Source organism: Bos grunniens, chromosome 2 (genome assembly GCF_055505025.1).
Source record: "Bos grunniens cultivar Pamir isolate PY7600 chromosome 2, Bosgru_T2T1.0, whole genome shotgun sequence".
NCBI lineage: Eukaryota > Metazoa > Chordata > Mammalia > Artiodactyla > Bovidae > Bos > Bos grunniens.
In genome coordinates this window covers 135,900,228-135,915,181 of record NC_141166.1, presented here as the reverse complement: position 1 = coordinate 135,915,181, position 14,954 = coordinate 135,900,228, and the positions used below count along the sequence as shown (strand labels likewise).

The following is a 14,954-nucleotide window of genomic DNA, read 5'->3' as shown; positions in this document are numbered from 1 at the left end:
TGCACTCGAGCAAGTAGGGAAAGTACCTGACCAAAGCCAGGGCGCACAGGGTCACAGTAAATGAATGAACACAAACAGGTTTCATTATTTTTATTTCTGTAACCTTTAAATCCTGTCACAAACTAGATTTTGTTACAGCTGGATTTAGTAGAAACAGAGAAATCAAGTTCACTACTTTTTGAAAGACACAAAAAGGGAAAGGGAAATGACTTAGAAAAGGTTTTCATTAAAAAAACAGAAAAATCCCTCAACAAAAGCTAATCATTAAGTTTATTCTAATTGGTAATGGGTTTTATTACAATTAGCTGGTATTAAGTTTCTTGCTTAAATTCACAGATCTTTCCTTAAATGTTACAGGATAAATGGATGAACTCAGCAGCACTTCCTGACACAGCTAGCTGTTGGAACATTCCACAAAAAAATGGAAAATGATTTTTTAAGAACATGAAGGCAACAATCTGCAGTCAACATTCTCAGATTTTGCAATTACTAAAAGTATATACAATTTTAGTGTAGAAAAATAAGTCAATTTTGTAAAATCAAGCTTTTAGATTGAAAAGCACCCCCTTATTTTAACAGGCACAGAGATACTGAAAAATAGTTCTCAAAAATCCCACTAAATAGTTTATGGAAAGAAAAACATGCCCTTCTAGATCTTAAATGCAGTCAGTACTGGAACTCTTGAGAAACAGGGGACACACACTCCGTCAGCCGCTGGCCAGGGACTGGTGGATGGGTGGCTGAAAGCAGCGGACGTGCTCCACTGGTGCGCTCTCTCCATCACCGGACTTCAAGTACTTGTCCAAGATAGTGATTATCTCATCATTTAGAATCTGGAACTTGCGAATTCTTTCCACCATCTTCTTCAAAGGCTACAACAATTAAAATTAGGGTAGCTGTCATTTATTCTTCATGCTTCAAAATACCTCAGCATTTTCATATTAGAAAAATTACAGCCAACTATTGACACATACCATCTCTACTGCAACATTTCTCTGTTGGCTTCATGCTACTGTAGATTCACGTGTAAAACTTAAAGACCTGTTTATTCAACAGACTGGTATCGAGAACTATGGTGTCCTAAGAGCTAGAAATGTGAAGATGAAGCCCAGTAACCAACACAACACAAGTAATTTCCAGTTATTGTGGACAGGGTGCTTTGATAGACCCTTCTGCTATAATTGGAGAAGGAAACAGCAACCCAATCCAGTATTCTTGCCTGGAGAATCCCATGGACAGAGGAGCTTGGTGGGCTACAGTCCACGGGTCGCAGAGTCTGATACGACTTCACTTTCACTTTCTGCTATAATGAGCTTCCCTCATTAAAGAATCTGCCTGCAATGCAGGAGACCTAGGTTCAATCCCTGGGTTGGGAAGATCCCCTGGAGAAGGGAAAGGCTACCCATTCCAGTATTCTGGCCTGGAGAATTCCATGGACTATTGGGGTTGCAAATAGTCGGACACGACTGGGCGACTTTCACGTCATGTCACTTCCTGCTATAATAGAACTATGTTAAAAAACACACAAAAACGAAAACAGAACAAACTTTAAAGTCTATTCCAGTTTAAAGCACTGCTGGCTTTGCCTATGCAAGAAGTGAGGGAAAAGCCAGGCTCCTCAGAGACAGATGCTACCAGCAGGGGTGGGATGAAGAGACAGGCTGGGCTTTAAGCAAAGTGGACTGCACTCCAAGGCTCTCCACCAAGCCTGGACCTCTTAGGAAGTTAAAAGTGATTCCACATTGGTAATAACTCTGGGAGATGAACAGTAAATGGAAATCCAGGGAGAAAGGCATCCCAAATTAAGTTCAACCAAACAAAAGCTGCCAAATAGAAATCCAATAAACAATGAAACATTTCAGAGTTTTAGATACCCCTTGAGGTCTTGGAACTGAAAAGTAAAGACTATGTGATGACATTTCTTTATGCATTTAGACTAGATGTATACAGAAACAAAAATGGAAAAAATTCTGTGAAGATAAAATTATCAATTACTACCAAGATTTGGAGAAGGAAATCAACATGTTAAATATAAACTAGTGACTTTCAAAAGTTAAAAACACAGCAGATCACACTGAGGTGAAATCAGTTAAGTCAGTACTTGGGTACAGCCAGACAGCCAAGGAAATGGAGGTATGGGAGGTAGAGTGGCCCCTAAGATGTCCATGTTCCAGTCCCTGCAGCCTGTAAATGTATTATTTTCCAGTAGCAAAGGGGACCTTGCAAATATAGGTAGGTGGTTACAGACTTTAAAATAGGAAAAGTAGGATGGATTACCCAGGTGGATCCAATCTAATCATACTGAGCAGAGAACTTTCTCCAGCTGAAGACAGCAGAGGCGCGGCACAAAATTAGATTAGTAGTGTGAGAGGGACTTGATCATGTTGGCTGGAAGGGGCCATGTGGAAAGCATGAGAAGGGATGTGAGCTAAATAACCAGCAAGGAAATGGAGACCTTAGCTCTCCAATGGAACGGAGCTGAATGGAACCAACCACCTGAATGAGTCTGGAAGTAGATCCATAACTAGAGGCTCCAGAAGAGAACACAGCCCTACAGACACACTGCCAGTGGCCTTGTAAAACAGTAAATGGAAGACCCAGCTGAGCCACGCTGTTCCCGACCTCTGACGCAGAAAACTGAGAGATGTTAAGTACTACACAATCGCACTCATCTCACACGCTAGCAAAGTAATGCTCAAAATTCTCCAAGCCAGGCTTCAGCAATATGTGAACCGTGAACTACCAGATGTTCAAGCTGGTTTTAGAAAAGGCAGAGGAACCAGAGATCAAATTGCCAACATGTGCTAGATCATTGAAAAAGCAAGAGAGTTCCAGAAAAACCTCTATTTCTGCTTTATTGACTATGCCAAAGCCTTTGACTGTGTGGATCACAATAAATTGTGGAAAATTCTGAGAGAGATGGGAAAACCAGACCACCTGACCTGCCTCTTGAGAAACCTGTATGCAGGTCAGGAAGCAACAATTAGAACTGGACATGGAACAGACTGCTTCCAAATAGGAAAAGGAGTACGCCAAGGCTGTATATTATCACCCTGCTTATTTAACTTATATGCAGAGTACATCATGAGAAAGGCTGGGCTGGATGAAGCACAAGCTGGGATCAAGATTGCCAGGAGAAATATCAATAACCTCCGATATGCAGATGATAGCACCCTTATGGCAGAACGTGAAGAGGAACTAAAGAGCCTCTTGATGAAAGTGAGAGAAGAGTGAAAAAGTTGGCTTAAAGCTCAACATTCAGAAAATTAAGATCATGGCATCCGGTCCCATCACTTCATGGCAAATAGATGGGGAAACAGTGGAAACAGTGGCTGACTTTATTTTTGGGGGTTCCAAAATCACGGCAGATGGTGATTGCAGCCATGAAATTAAAAGACACTTAAACTCCTTGAAAGGAAAGTTATGACCAACGTAGACGGCGTATTCAAAAGCAGAGACATTACTTTGTCAACAAAGGTCCGTCAAGGCTATGGTTCTTCCAGTAGTTATATGGGTGTGAGAGCTGGACTATAAAGAAAGCTGAGCCCCGAAGAATTGATGCTGTTGAACTGTGCTGCTGGAGAAGACTCTTGAGAGTCCCTTGGACTGCAAGGAGATCCAACCAGTCCATCCTAAAGGAGATCAGTCCTGGGTGTTCATAGGACTAATGTTGAAGCAAAAACTCCAATATCTTGGCCACCTGATGCGAAGAGCTGACTCATTTGAAAAGTCCCTGATGTTGGGAAAGATTGAAGGCAGGAGAAGTGGAGACAGAGGATGAGATGGTTGGATGGCATCACCGACTCAATGGACATGGGTTTGGGTGGACTCTGGGAGTTGGTGATGGACAGGGAGGCCTGGCGTGCTGCAGTCCATGGGGTTGCAAAGAGTCGGACACGACTGAGTGCCTAAACTGAAGTATAGACATGTCTGATGAAGTCCCCAAATGGAAGAAAAACTAAAATATTTGAAAAGATAATAAGTATTTTCTGGAATTCAATTACAAAGAATCCATAAAATGACAAACACAAGAAGATCTACATACCTTGAAAATAGAAGGAAAATGGCATCAGACTCCTTTGCTCACTAATTCTATTTGGACTCATTTGGGTGAAAAGAAAGTTTCATTTGGTGGCACCTTTTGTCCTCAGATGAGCAACATTCACAGGGAAAAAAAACAACTTTAAATAAATAGAAAATGTCTGTCTTTGTGAAGCTTCCACATACCACATTTTTGATGATTTCGTCTTTGCCATCGTGTTTCTGGACTTTGAGCAGATGGTAGCAGAAATCCAGCACAGCAAAGCGGCGCTGCTGCCCGAGCAGCGCAATGATCATGCAGCCAGCCCAGTGGAGCCCATCGCCAAAGCACTGCCTGGAGACAAGAAGCAGGAGGTGGAACGGGCAACCAGATGCCAGTTGCCAAACCACCTGTGTGCCCCACAGGGTATGATGAGCAGAGCTGTGTCCCTGGTTTGGTAAACACCTCTTTGGGGTTCCTGTGGCAAACTGTTTCTGAACCTCTTTTTAGATCAAGGCCCTGCCATGAAGAATGAGTTCATGAAGTGCTGGTGGTCCTCCTGTCTAGCAAAATACACAACTGACTTGCATAAGTCTCCATGAGTTCAGAAAACTCCAGAAGCCCAGCCCTGAGGCATTTCCTAGGCATCAGGTAACAGCCCCTATTTAAGCCACTTTATTGCAGCTCAGCAATATGGGGATCCATTTCCAGAGGAAAGTGGTTCTCTGCATGAGCCTAACGCCGGCTTCTCTCCCATTTCCCTTCCCTGAGCACTCACTTACTCGACTGTAAACTCGTGTGTTCCCACAGGAATGCAGTAGACAAACTGCATGGCACTCCAGAGTCTGTGAAACTCAACACAGTCATCTACGTGCATGACCCCATTGCTGGGCAGAGGCCCGCGCCAGATGGAGTCATCCAGAAAGGTCCGGATCCGGGTCAGGATGACTTCAAACATGGACAGGCCACAGCAGAGACGCTCCTTTGTCAGCAGGTCCCCCTCTCTTGCTATTGCAATTTGCTGTAAAAGGACAAAATGTCACAGGCATGGCAGGCAGCTAGAATGCGGAAGTCGAAGTACTCCGGTATTGTTTTTGACTCACTGGAAACTATCACACCTTGCAGAAGAGGGTTTTTAAAAATAAACATCAACAAAATACGTCAGCTATTACTTATATGTCTTATCAGACTAAATAGAACTGTCAAGCACAGTTGTTCTTAAGGGAGAGGTTTACCTCGTGAGGACATTTGGCAACATATGGAGATACTTGGTTTTCATAGCTTCTGGGTCTAGTGGCATCTAGTGGGTAGAGGCCAGGGATGCTGCTAAATGTCCTACAATTCATAGGACAGTCCCCCCAGCAAAGAATTATCTCATCCAAAATGGCAACAGGTTGAGAGACTCTGATGTAGCTAGCTTAAGTTCCTCCATGCCTCCTGTTCTTAAAAACCAATGAGAAAGCTTTCTTCATGAAGGGGTGGACAACAAAAACAGCGATGTTTACTGTGCATGCCTCACCTGCCACGTGATGTTCCACGTCCTTTCACGTGTTAGCTCATTCACACTTCCCAGCCACCCTGTGACAAGGTCCTATTATAAAACTCACTTGGAAAACTCAGGCCTGAGTAGCTGAGCAGGCCCATGCAATCTCTTGATGCCTGAGGACTAGGTCTCACCCAGAGTCCATCCACCCTGCCAAGGACCAGCCCAGCTGGGCGCCCAGCTCACAGCAGCATGTTGCATTACCTGTGGAGTTCCCAGTCTTTCGATCAGAGGGACAAGGTGCAGTGGGGCATACTTTGATTCTAGTCTTTTCATTTTGGCATCAAGTCTCTCTCCCTCTATGGTGGAAAAAAATATTTTATACTCTATTCCTTGTATGAATAACAATTGCATAAGTTTAATTTTGTAAAAAAAAAAAAAAAAGAAAAACCCAAATGAAAAATATTTAACATTATGCATAGAGGTTCTCTTTGAAAATTCTTTTATGGAACTGGCTCATCTGCTGTTTTAACTCAAACAGAGAACTGAGTCTTTGCTCAATATTCAAACTTTTAAAAACTTAATGTAGTCAAAAACAGCACAGTACAATGAATCCTCTGTGACTATCTGTTGCTACAATCATGAGCTCATGGCATTCTTCTTTCATATATACCTAATACCCCTGCTCCCATGCTATTCTGAAACAATCAAGATACAGCATTTCCATCCTAAGTACTTCCTTTATTCAGTATTCATTTAACTATATTATATTACTTCCAGGATGTGACTGAACAGGAAGCAAACTCAAAGCTGGCTTTTTAACTAAAGAGAACTCTCTGGCAACACAGACATGTGTCCCTACCCTGGTCAGAGGACTGGCTCACCTTTCACATGGACCCTTGGCAAGATGTTCTGGAAAGGGGCTGCGTGCAGCAGGTCACATACTTCTTCTAGAGACTAGAACAATGAAAAAGAAGGCTGCATGAAGAATCTCATCTCACAGTAGAGATGGACAAAGAAATCGGATGCTGAAAACAAGGCACATCTTTGTCATTTTGTGTAAAATAAACACTGCAAGCAGACTGCCCAACAGGAGTCTCTGCGCTGGTGGAGCTGTCCCTTGCTGTTCTGGCCAGGTAGCTACCAGCAACATGTGGGGATTAAGTACCTGGAATGTGGCTAAGGAACTGAATTTTCATTTTTAGTTACTCAATTTTCATTTTGATTAATTTAAATACAGACCAGAGATCAAACTGAAAAAGCAAGAAAATTCCAGAGAAACAACTACTTCTGCTTTATTGACTATGCCAGAAGCCTTTGACTATGTGGATCACAAGAAACTGTGGAATTCTTAAAGAGATGGGAATACCAGACGACCTTAACTGCCTCCTGAGAAATCTGTATGCAGGTCAAGAAGCAACAGTTAGAACTGGGCATGGAACAATGGACTGGTTCAAAATTGGGAAAGGAGTATGTCAAGTCTGAATATTGTCACCCTGCTTATTTAACTTATATGCAGAGTACAACATGCAAAATGACAGGCTGGATGAAGCACAAGCTGGAATCAAGATTGCCTGGAGAAGTATCAATAACCTCAGATATGCAGATGACATCACCCTTATGGAAAAAAGCAAAAAGGAACTAAACAGCCTCTTGATGAGAATGAAAGAGGAGAGTGAAAAAGCTGGCTTAAAACTCAACATTCAAAACACTAAGATTATGGCATCTGGACCTATCACTTCGTGGCAAACAGATGAAGAAACAGTGTCAGACTTTATTTTCTTGAGCTCCAAAATCACTGCAGATGGTGACTGCAGTCATGAAATTCAAAGACTCTTGCTCCTTGCAGGAAAACCTACACAGCATATTAAAAAGCAGATTGTGATTACTTTACTGACAAAGGTCCGTCTAGTCAAGGCTGTAGTTTTTCCAGTAGTCATCTATGGATGTGAGAGTTGTACTGTGAAGAAAGCTGAGCACTGAAGAATTGATACTTTTGAACTGTGGTTTTGGAGAAGACTCTTGAGAGTCCCTTGAACTGCAAGGAGATCCAACCAGTCCATCCTAAGGGAAATCAGTCCTGAATATTCACTAGAAGGACTGATGTTGAAGCTGAAACTCCAATACTTTGGCCACCTGATGCGAAGAGCTGATTCACTGGAAAAGACCCTGATGCTGGGAAACACTGAAGGAAGGAGAAGGGGACAACAGAGGATGAGATGGTTGGATGGCATCACTGACTGGATGGACATGAGTTTGAGCCAGCTCCTGGAGCTGGGGATGGACAGGGAAGCCTGGAGTGCTGCAGTCCATGCGACTGCAGAGTCGGACACGACTGAACGACTGGACTGAAACACAGACAGGACTGAGCACAGTGCCTTTGTCTTTAGGGTCTCTCAGCCGTCCCTGTAGAGCCAGGAAGCAGGTGCCTCCTTTGTAAACAAAGAGCAGGAGGCAGAAGGAAGGGGCACCGTTGGCCATTCCCCACTGAGCCTAAAACAAGAGTCTGAGCAGTCACTCTGAACCTGTTGTTGGATCACAAATTCCTTTAAACAGGCAATAAAACCCCACACTACATAAAACCTGTTCTCCAGAACAATGCAATGTAGGAAGAAAGCTTACTTCCAATATCACAGGGGTTTCACAACATCTAAAACTCCACCACGAACCCAAATATGGTCAGGAAGGGTGCCCTTCCCTAGCTGGAGGGCCCCTAAACAAGGGAAACTGCTTAGCAGTGTGCTCAGCACAGGGCAAAAAGACAGGCAATGAGAATGGGCTCTCCTGCCTCCTACTGTACATCCATCCTAAAATCTTGAGAAAACAAACTGCTAAACAAAGAAATAGTTATCAGAGAATCAAAACATACTGACTGATAAGAGTTTCCTTTCTGAGGATCTCCACAAAGATGACAGCAAAACTAAGACCAAGAGGAGGAATAGAAGGCTTTCTGCACCATCATGTAAAAGTCCTGTTATCCCCTAACATGAGCCTGGAAGAGCAGTCACTCAGAGACCTGCTCCTTCAGAACCCTCCAAAAGGAGACCGGCCCCCTCCTCCACACCTCCTGTGCCCAAGTCCAGAAAGAACACAAGCTCTTCACACAGAAGGAAGGCATCAGACGTGAAGGACTACCACGCAGACACAGACTAGCGAGTAACGTCTGTGGGTTATCACGCAGCTGAAAAAGGCTGATGACTGTCAACACTTACTAATGTGGAATGACCTCCAGATTTACTGTCAAGTGAAAAAGGGAACGCGGAGATGGGTATGGATACACACGGATGAGATACTGCACTTTATGTATGTGTTCAGGAGAAGTCATACGTGAAGGGACTTTTCCTGTATTAAATATTGAAAATTCATGACGAGTGATTACTATTTACAGGAATTTCCCTCACTTATCTTGTGTATTTAGGTGAAAGATCCAGTTCTCCCTCAGCTGTTCCTGGAGCAAGGCTGCCCTGGACACCAGCTTCTTGGGGAGCTGCCTGTTGGCCCAGCACCACCAGTCCTGCTGCAGGGAGCAGCTGGGCTGAGTCGCAGGCAGGGGACAGCAAGGGCCTGGGGGCTGCCCGCCTTTGGCACCACATGGAAAAGGTCTTCTGCGAGCAGAGTAGCAGAGTAGAGTCTGGAAGATGCAGGTCCTGACCAGAGACTGTACCCTGCACCCGAACTTGGGCTCCCTGACACGAGAGCCAACATATCTTTTTCGAGTAAGCAGGTGTTAGGTGCCTAGCCCGCTGGCTCAGCCCCTCAAGCCTGCAGTCTGCCTGCCACGCCCTGCACAGTGTATGCAACACCTGGCCCAGGTCGTTGCAAAGCACACTGTGCCTCTGCCAAGGTGCCAAGGCTCCAGAGAGAGAAGAGACTGCTTTAAGAAGTAACAGAGCAAAGATCTCCCCAGACAGAGCTAGAAATGTAACACAACTCCCACTGAAATATCAGTGCGCTTTTTCAGTGTATTTGGCCCAAGGTGATTCTCATACTTTCAGAGCAGAGCAAAGATCCACAAAGAGGTAGCATGTGCTTGAAGAAGAATACGGTAAGGAGCACGTCCTACCTGGGGTTAACACTTTAGTTAGAGCTACCATGAGTAAGACAACATGTTAGAAGCCGTGGACAGACACAGACTAGTAGAATGAGGAGGAAAACCAGGAGACAGACTAGCACATCTACAGAAAGCAGAAGGGTGACAGAGGGATCCTGCTGACCAACAAGGAAAGGAGTCTTCCTTCAGTCACTGGAGAAGGGACAACTGGTGACCCATGAGGAAAAAAGAATCTTCATCCACATCTCACATTACACACAAAAACCAACTCCAGAAGGATTATAAACTTTAATGTAGAAACAAAACCTAAAATCTTTAGAAGAAAATATTAAAGAATGTCTTTATGATTCCTAGAGAGGAAAGGACTTCTTTGAAGAGATACAAGAAGTGCTTGTACACAAGAACCATAGAAAAGAGACTCTAGTCAAATTAGGAGTATCAGTTTCTCAAACATCGCTACTATTAGAGTGAAAAGATAAGCTAAAATCAGGGCTTCCTTGGTGGCTCAGCAATAAGAATCCACCTGCCGATGCAGGAGACACAAGTTCGATACCTGGGTCAAAAAGATCCCCTGGAGAAGTAAATGGCAACCCACTGCAGTATTCTTGCCTGGAGAATCCCATGGACAGGGGAGCCTGGTGGGCTGTAGTCCAAGGGGTCACAAAAAAGAATCGGACACGATCAAGCGATATACAACAATACTAGCATTTGCATGTAACACACAGAAGATACACAAGTTGTAGTAAAATGGACAAGATACAAACGGAACATTTAACAGAAGGAGAGCCCAGCAGCAGCAAAGATGCCCAGTTCCGCAGTCCTCACTGAAAAGCAGAGTGAGGCCACCTCAAGAGGGCTCTGGGTGCAGAGCGGTAGTCAGCTGACGACCTACAGGGACAGAGGGAGAGGCCGAAGGACACCCCCAGCAGGCAGGCAGTGGGACTGCGCGTGCCCACGCATGATTTCTTGGTGTTGCTGGGCTCCCAGCGCTTGCTTTCTTATGCTGTCCACCTTAGCAGGCATGGGCCATGTGTACCTATTTCAATGTAAAAAGTTAAAATTCAATGACATTTAAAACTCTGTTCTTTAGTCACATGGAGCCCCACTCTGAGGTCTCAACAGCCTCAGCTATGGAATTTTCCATCACAAACAGTTCTCCCGGGCAGCAGCTTTATACATTATGTGTATGTCATATATGTTAATCTAGATGCAGTAAATCTATAATAAAACATTCTTACAATATTCACACAGTAAAACATTCTTAAATGAACTACTGCATTTTTGTTTTTCAATTGTAGGGAACAAATTCAGAAGTCTAAATAACGATGAAAAAAAGAAAAGTGCTTTACAACACTTGCTCTCCTTCCCCCATTAAATAACGCCAGTAAATCAAGCGCCTAGAGAATGGCCTCTTCTGTCATCCATGAGGAGGAAGGGGCTTGGCAGCACGCGGGCCACGGCAGTGCTGGGCACTCACCAGGCTCTGCTCTATGAGCAGGCAGAAGAGCACAGCGTTGCCCACCTCCCGCAGGTTCTGGAAGCACACCGTTTTCAGCTCCGCATACTCAACTATGTCCTTCAGCTGGTGGTGGAAGAACTCCAGGATGCCTGAAGTGGGAGAGAATGAGTGTGGGGCTGGGAGAGGCTAGAGGGAGGGAGCGTGACAGTGCGCAGCCTGGGTCCACGGCCGGAAGCACCCGTGCTGACAGAAGACTCTGACACTGCCATCCTGCCCACCAAGGAGATGGCTGTGTCCCCTGTTCCACCGCCTGCATCCTTGTCCTCAGCTCCAAAGCCTGCCAACCCAGTCCAGGCACAGCTTGTTCTTCTGTGCTGTGCAGATATTGTGTTATTTTCACAGACTGAAGGTCTGTGGCACTCCTGTGTCAAACAAATCTATAGGTGCCATTTTCCCCATAGCATCTGTTCACTTCATGTTTCTATATCAGATTTTGATAATTCCCGCAATATTTTAAGTTTTTTCATCATTATATTTGTCATGGTGATCCGGGATCTTTGATGTTATTATTGCAAAAAGGTCACAACTTGCTAAAGGTTCAGATGATGGTTAGCATTTTTTAGCAATGACGTGTTTTAAATTAAGATACTTAGTTGTATTTATTTATTTATGGCTGTGCTGGGTCTTCATTGCTGCACTCAGGCTTTCTCTAGTTGTGGCGAGCAGGGAATACTCCTCACTGCAGGGCAGACTTCTCGTTCTGGTGGCTTTTCTTTTTCTGGAGCACGGGCCCCAGAGTGAGGGCTCAGCAGCGTGCCGCACTGTCTTAGTTGCTTCAGGGCATGTGGGATCTTCCTGGGCCAGGGATCAAATCTGTGTCCCCTGCACTGGCAGGCGGATTCTTTACCACTGGACCACCAGGGAAGTCCAAGATACGGATGTTTTAAAAGGCGTATCTTGTGTTACTGCACACTAATAGACTATGCTGCTGCTGCTGCCAAGTCGCTTCAGTCATGCCTGACTCTGTGCGACCCCATGGACTGCAGCCCACCAGGCTCCGCCGTCCCTGGGATTCTCCAGGCAAGAACACTGGAGTGGGCTGCCATTTCCTTCTCCAATGCATGAAAGTGAAAAGTGAAAATGAAGTCGCTCAATCGCATCCAACTCTTAGCGACCCCATGGACTGCAGCCCACCAGGCTCCTCCGTCCATGGGATTTTCCAGGCAAGAGTACTGGAGTGGGGTGCCATTGCCTTCTCCGTAATAGACTATAGTATAGTACAAACATAACTTTATATGCATCAGAAAATAAAAAAATTCATATGGCTTGCTTTATTGTGATAATTTGCAGCTGGTTGGAACCAGATATGCAACATCTCTGAGGTCTGTGTATACCTTCAGAGGAGGCATCATGTTGCAATAAATGAGCAAGACCACAGTCATCTCCAGCAGAGGTAGAAAAGGTATTTGATAAAATTCAAAATCCCTTCACAGGCACAGAAAGGAACGTGTTTAATCTAATAAAGGACATCTACAAAAACCCTGTAGCTAACATCATACTCAGTGGTGAATCTGCATGCCTTCTCCCAGAGCTTCAGAGAAAGAGAGCATCTTCACCACTCTCCTGGAGGTTCTGGATGTTGTCATAAGGTAGGAAAAGACACGAAGCATAAAGTCTAGGAAGCACTCTATCCATTCACTGCTGAAACAGTCAAAATCCCCGAGCTGACTCTAGAATTTATAGTCATACAGAAGACCCAGAACAGGCAAAACAACACTGAGAAAAATGCTGGATACTTAAAGAGATTTCAGACCTCTCATCCCATCAGGTCAGGCCCTGAGTGCTGTTCCACAATGACCCCACAGCCCTGCCTGCCTGAGAGACCATCGTTTCCTCTTGGTGGTCCACCCCACAATGAGCATGAGTACAGGGGTACTTCCAGCAACATGGCACTACCTCCACAGTGGTGCCATGCCAGCTGGGTGAGGACATGTGGAAACCAGCCCGGAAGTCCACAGCTCTCCTGCAGACCAGCTCTGGATTTGGCTTAAATGGCTTTGTCTTTGACATTTAAAATATCCACCTCTAATAAGGATCTGAGCACCAGTTTTATTATCCCAACATTACCTGTCTACTTTCTGAGATTTTCCCTAAGCCAGGACAGACCAATGGTTATTCCCTTCCCAGTGGCCAAATGGGTCACCTCACTGTCTCCTCCAACACCAACAGCAGCCTTGGGTGGTGCCAGGAACACCCAGGGGCTCAACCACACCAGCCAACTGCCTATCAGGACAGTATCTCACTGGTGACCAACAAGATAGTTTTCCAGCTTTCAATAAAGTATTAACAGATAAGAGATAAAAGGCAGCTTTGTTAAGAGACAAAGGTTCTTGTAGTTCAATTTTATCACAAACAAAGCTCTCTGAGGTCATGAATGTTATCCATGTAGAAAGCCCCAAATCCACTCTGGTCAGGTCACATAGGTTCGTCTGGCACCCCAAAGACCACATCTGCCTGAGGGCCCTGCAGCTGGCCAGTCAGTAAGATAGGAGGCTGCCGGGCAGAGACAGACAAGCTGCATTGTTGGGGCAGTGACCCCCTCCACGGGCTCCCCTGCAGCCTGGGCTGCTGAAGACTAGCAGGCAGTTGGACCAGGCAGTGGCGCTCCCTGCCTCCCCCACCAGTGATTTGCAAGATCCTGGTATTACAGGAGAGCCAAGGTGCACAGGGTTCACAGCACTGTCACCCTCCACCCAGCTCTCCCACCCTTGCACACCTGCTCTTGGTTGAAAGGCAGGTTTGTTCTGTTAGAAACAATCAGGTTCTGGCTTCCCACCTTCTCCCACTTGGGGAAGGCAGATCTGATCCTTACCAGTAATTTCCAACTTGATTTCCCTTAACTGACCTAGGGCTGACACTGCCCCTCCCTGTACGCCCCAGAGGGACGCTGTGCTCACCCGGGGAGCCGTACTCATGTCGCGGCAGCCGGCAGACCTTGGGCATCACCTCCATCAGCGTCTTCACATACTGTAGGATTGTGCCTTGCAGCTGTGAGAGATGGTCTGTGTCAACCACCAGCCACATTACCCTGCAGGCTGTCGGTGCGATGGGGACTTTTGAAAATGAATTTGTTAGTAAAATGCACGGTAATGACCCAGGACTGAGAATCACTTTGGCTAGAAAGGAAATCTCACACATAGACGAAAAGCAACCTCAATGGGAGTGGGCAGCCCCTCGCCACACAGGAACTGGGTGCAGAATCCTCCCCCCAACCTTGGGAAGGAAGCCCACCAGAGGGAAACATACCAGGCTTTTGACCACCTTCAGCAGCTCTTCCATGACCACTGCAATGCCCTGGTAGCCAAGCAGCCGGCAAATGACCTGGAAGTGTGGGGGCCCCACAAAGTTCCGGTAGCTCCCATAGATGCTCGAATAGGCCAGGTTTAAAGCCTGGGGGCAAAGAACATTAGTGCTTGATGAAGCTGCCGGGTCTTCAGTGTAGCCCCATGCACACATGAAAATGAAGAATCCACATCTACATGCATTAGCACACAGTGGATCCAGAGAACCTGTCAGACTGCCCTTCATTGGTATCTAGGTTTTCAACCTGAAGACATGAAAACAAGCTCGCTAAAACAGAAGGAAGAAAACAAAACCATTTGGTCTTCCAACATTTATTAAACTGCCAGTCCTACAGAAGATATTTTGAGGTCCTGGAATGAGAAATGAATGTATCTGAGAAGCTCACTGCTGCCCCCGTATTACTGCTCCCCGTCTCCTAAGGGAGACGCTCAGCAATAGGTTCTGATGGGACAGTGGGTACCAGGGAGCTGGAGACCGCAGCCCCCGCATGGTGGGCAGGCAAGAAAGGTAGGCAGGGTAGTTTCTGGTAAGATCAGGCCTCCAAGTTTGTCTAAGGACGCAGGCGCACACCCATCGG

The 14,954-nt window shown here is 45.5% G+C and overlaps 1 protein-coding gene across 11 annotated transcripts in view; it reads right to left on the bottom strand.

Moving 5' to 3' along the window:
* Positions 1-75: 75 nt before the first annotated feature.
* The window catches only part of CYFIP1 (cytoplasmic FMR1 interacting protein 1), a 108,639-nt gene continuing 93,760 nt past the window's right edge, over positions 76-14,954 (bottom strand). For 8 of the 11 annotated variants that reach the window (XM_086362636.1, XM_086362641.1, XM_086362634.1 and 5 more), the window contains 8 exons: positions 14,321-14,464; positions 13,972-14,062; positions 11,033-11,163; positions 6,389-6,461; positions 5,769-5,863; positions 4,804-5,042; positions 4,228-4,375; positions 76-872 (listed from right to left, as the gene is read on the bottom strand). In XM_086362636.1, the coding sequence (XP_086218762.1) occupies positions 708-872; positions 4,228-4,375; positions 4,804-5,042; positions 5,769-5,863; positions 6,389-6,461; positions 11,033-11,163; positions 13,972-14,062; positions 14,321-14,464 (1,086 nt within the window). In that variant the 3' untranslated portion in view covers positions 76-707. The remainder of the gene's footprint in view (positions 873-4,227; positions 4,376-4,803; positions 5,043-5,768; positions 5,864-6,388; positions 6,462-11,032; positions 11,164-13,971; positions 14,063-14,320; positions 14,465-14,954) is intronic. The other 3 variants (XM_086362679.1, XM_086362663.1, XM_086362672.1) reach the window with 1 other exon arrangement.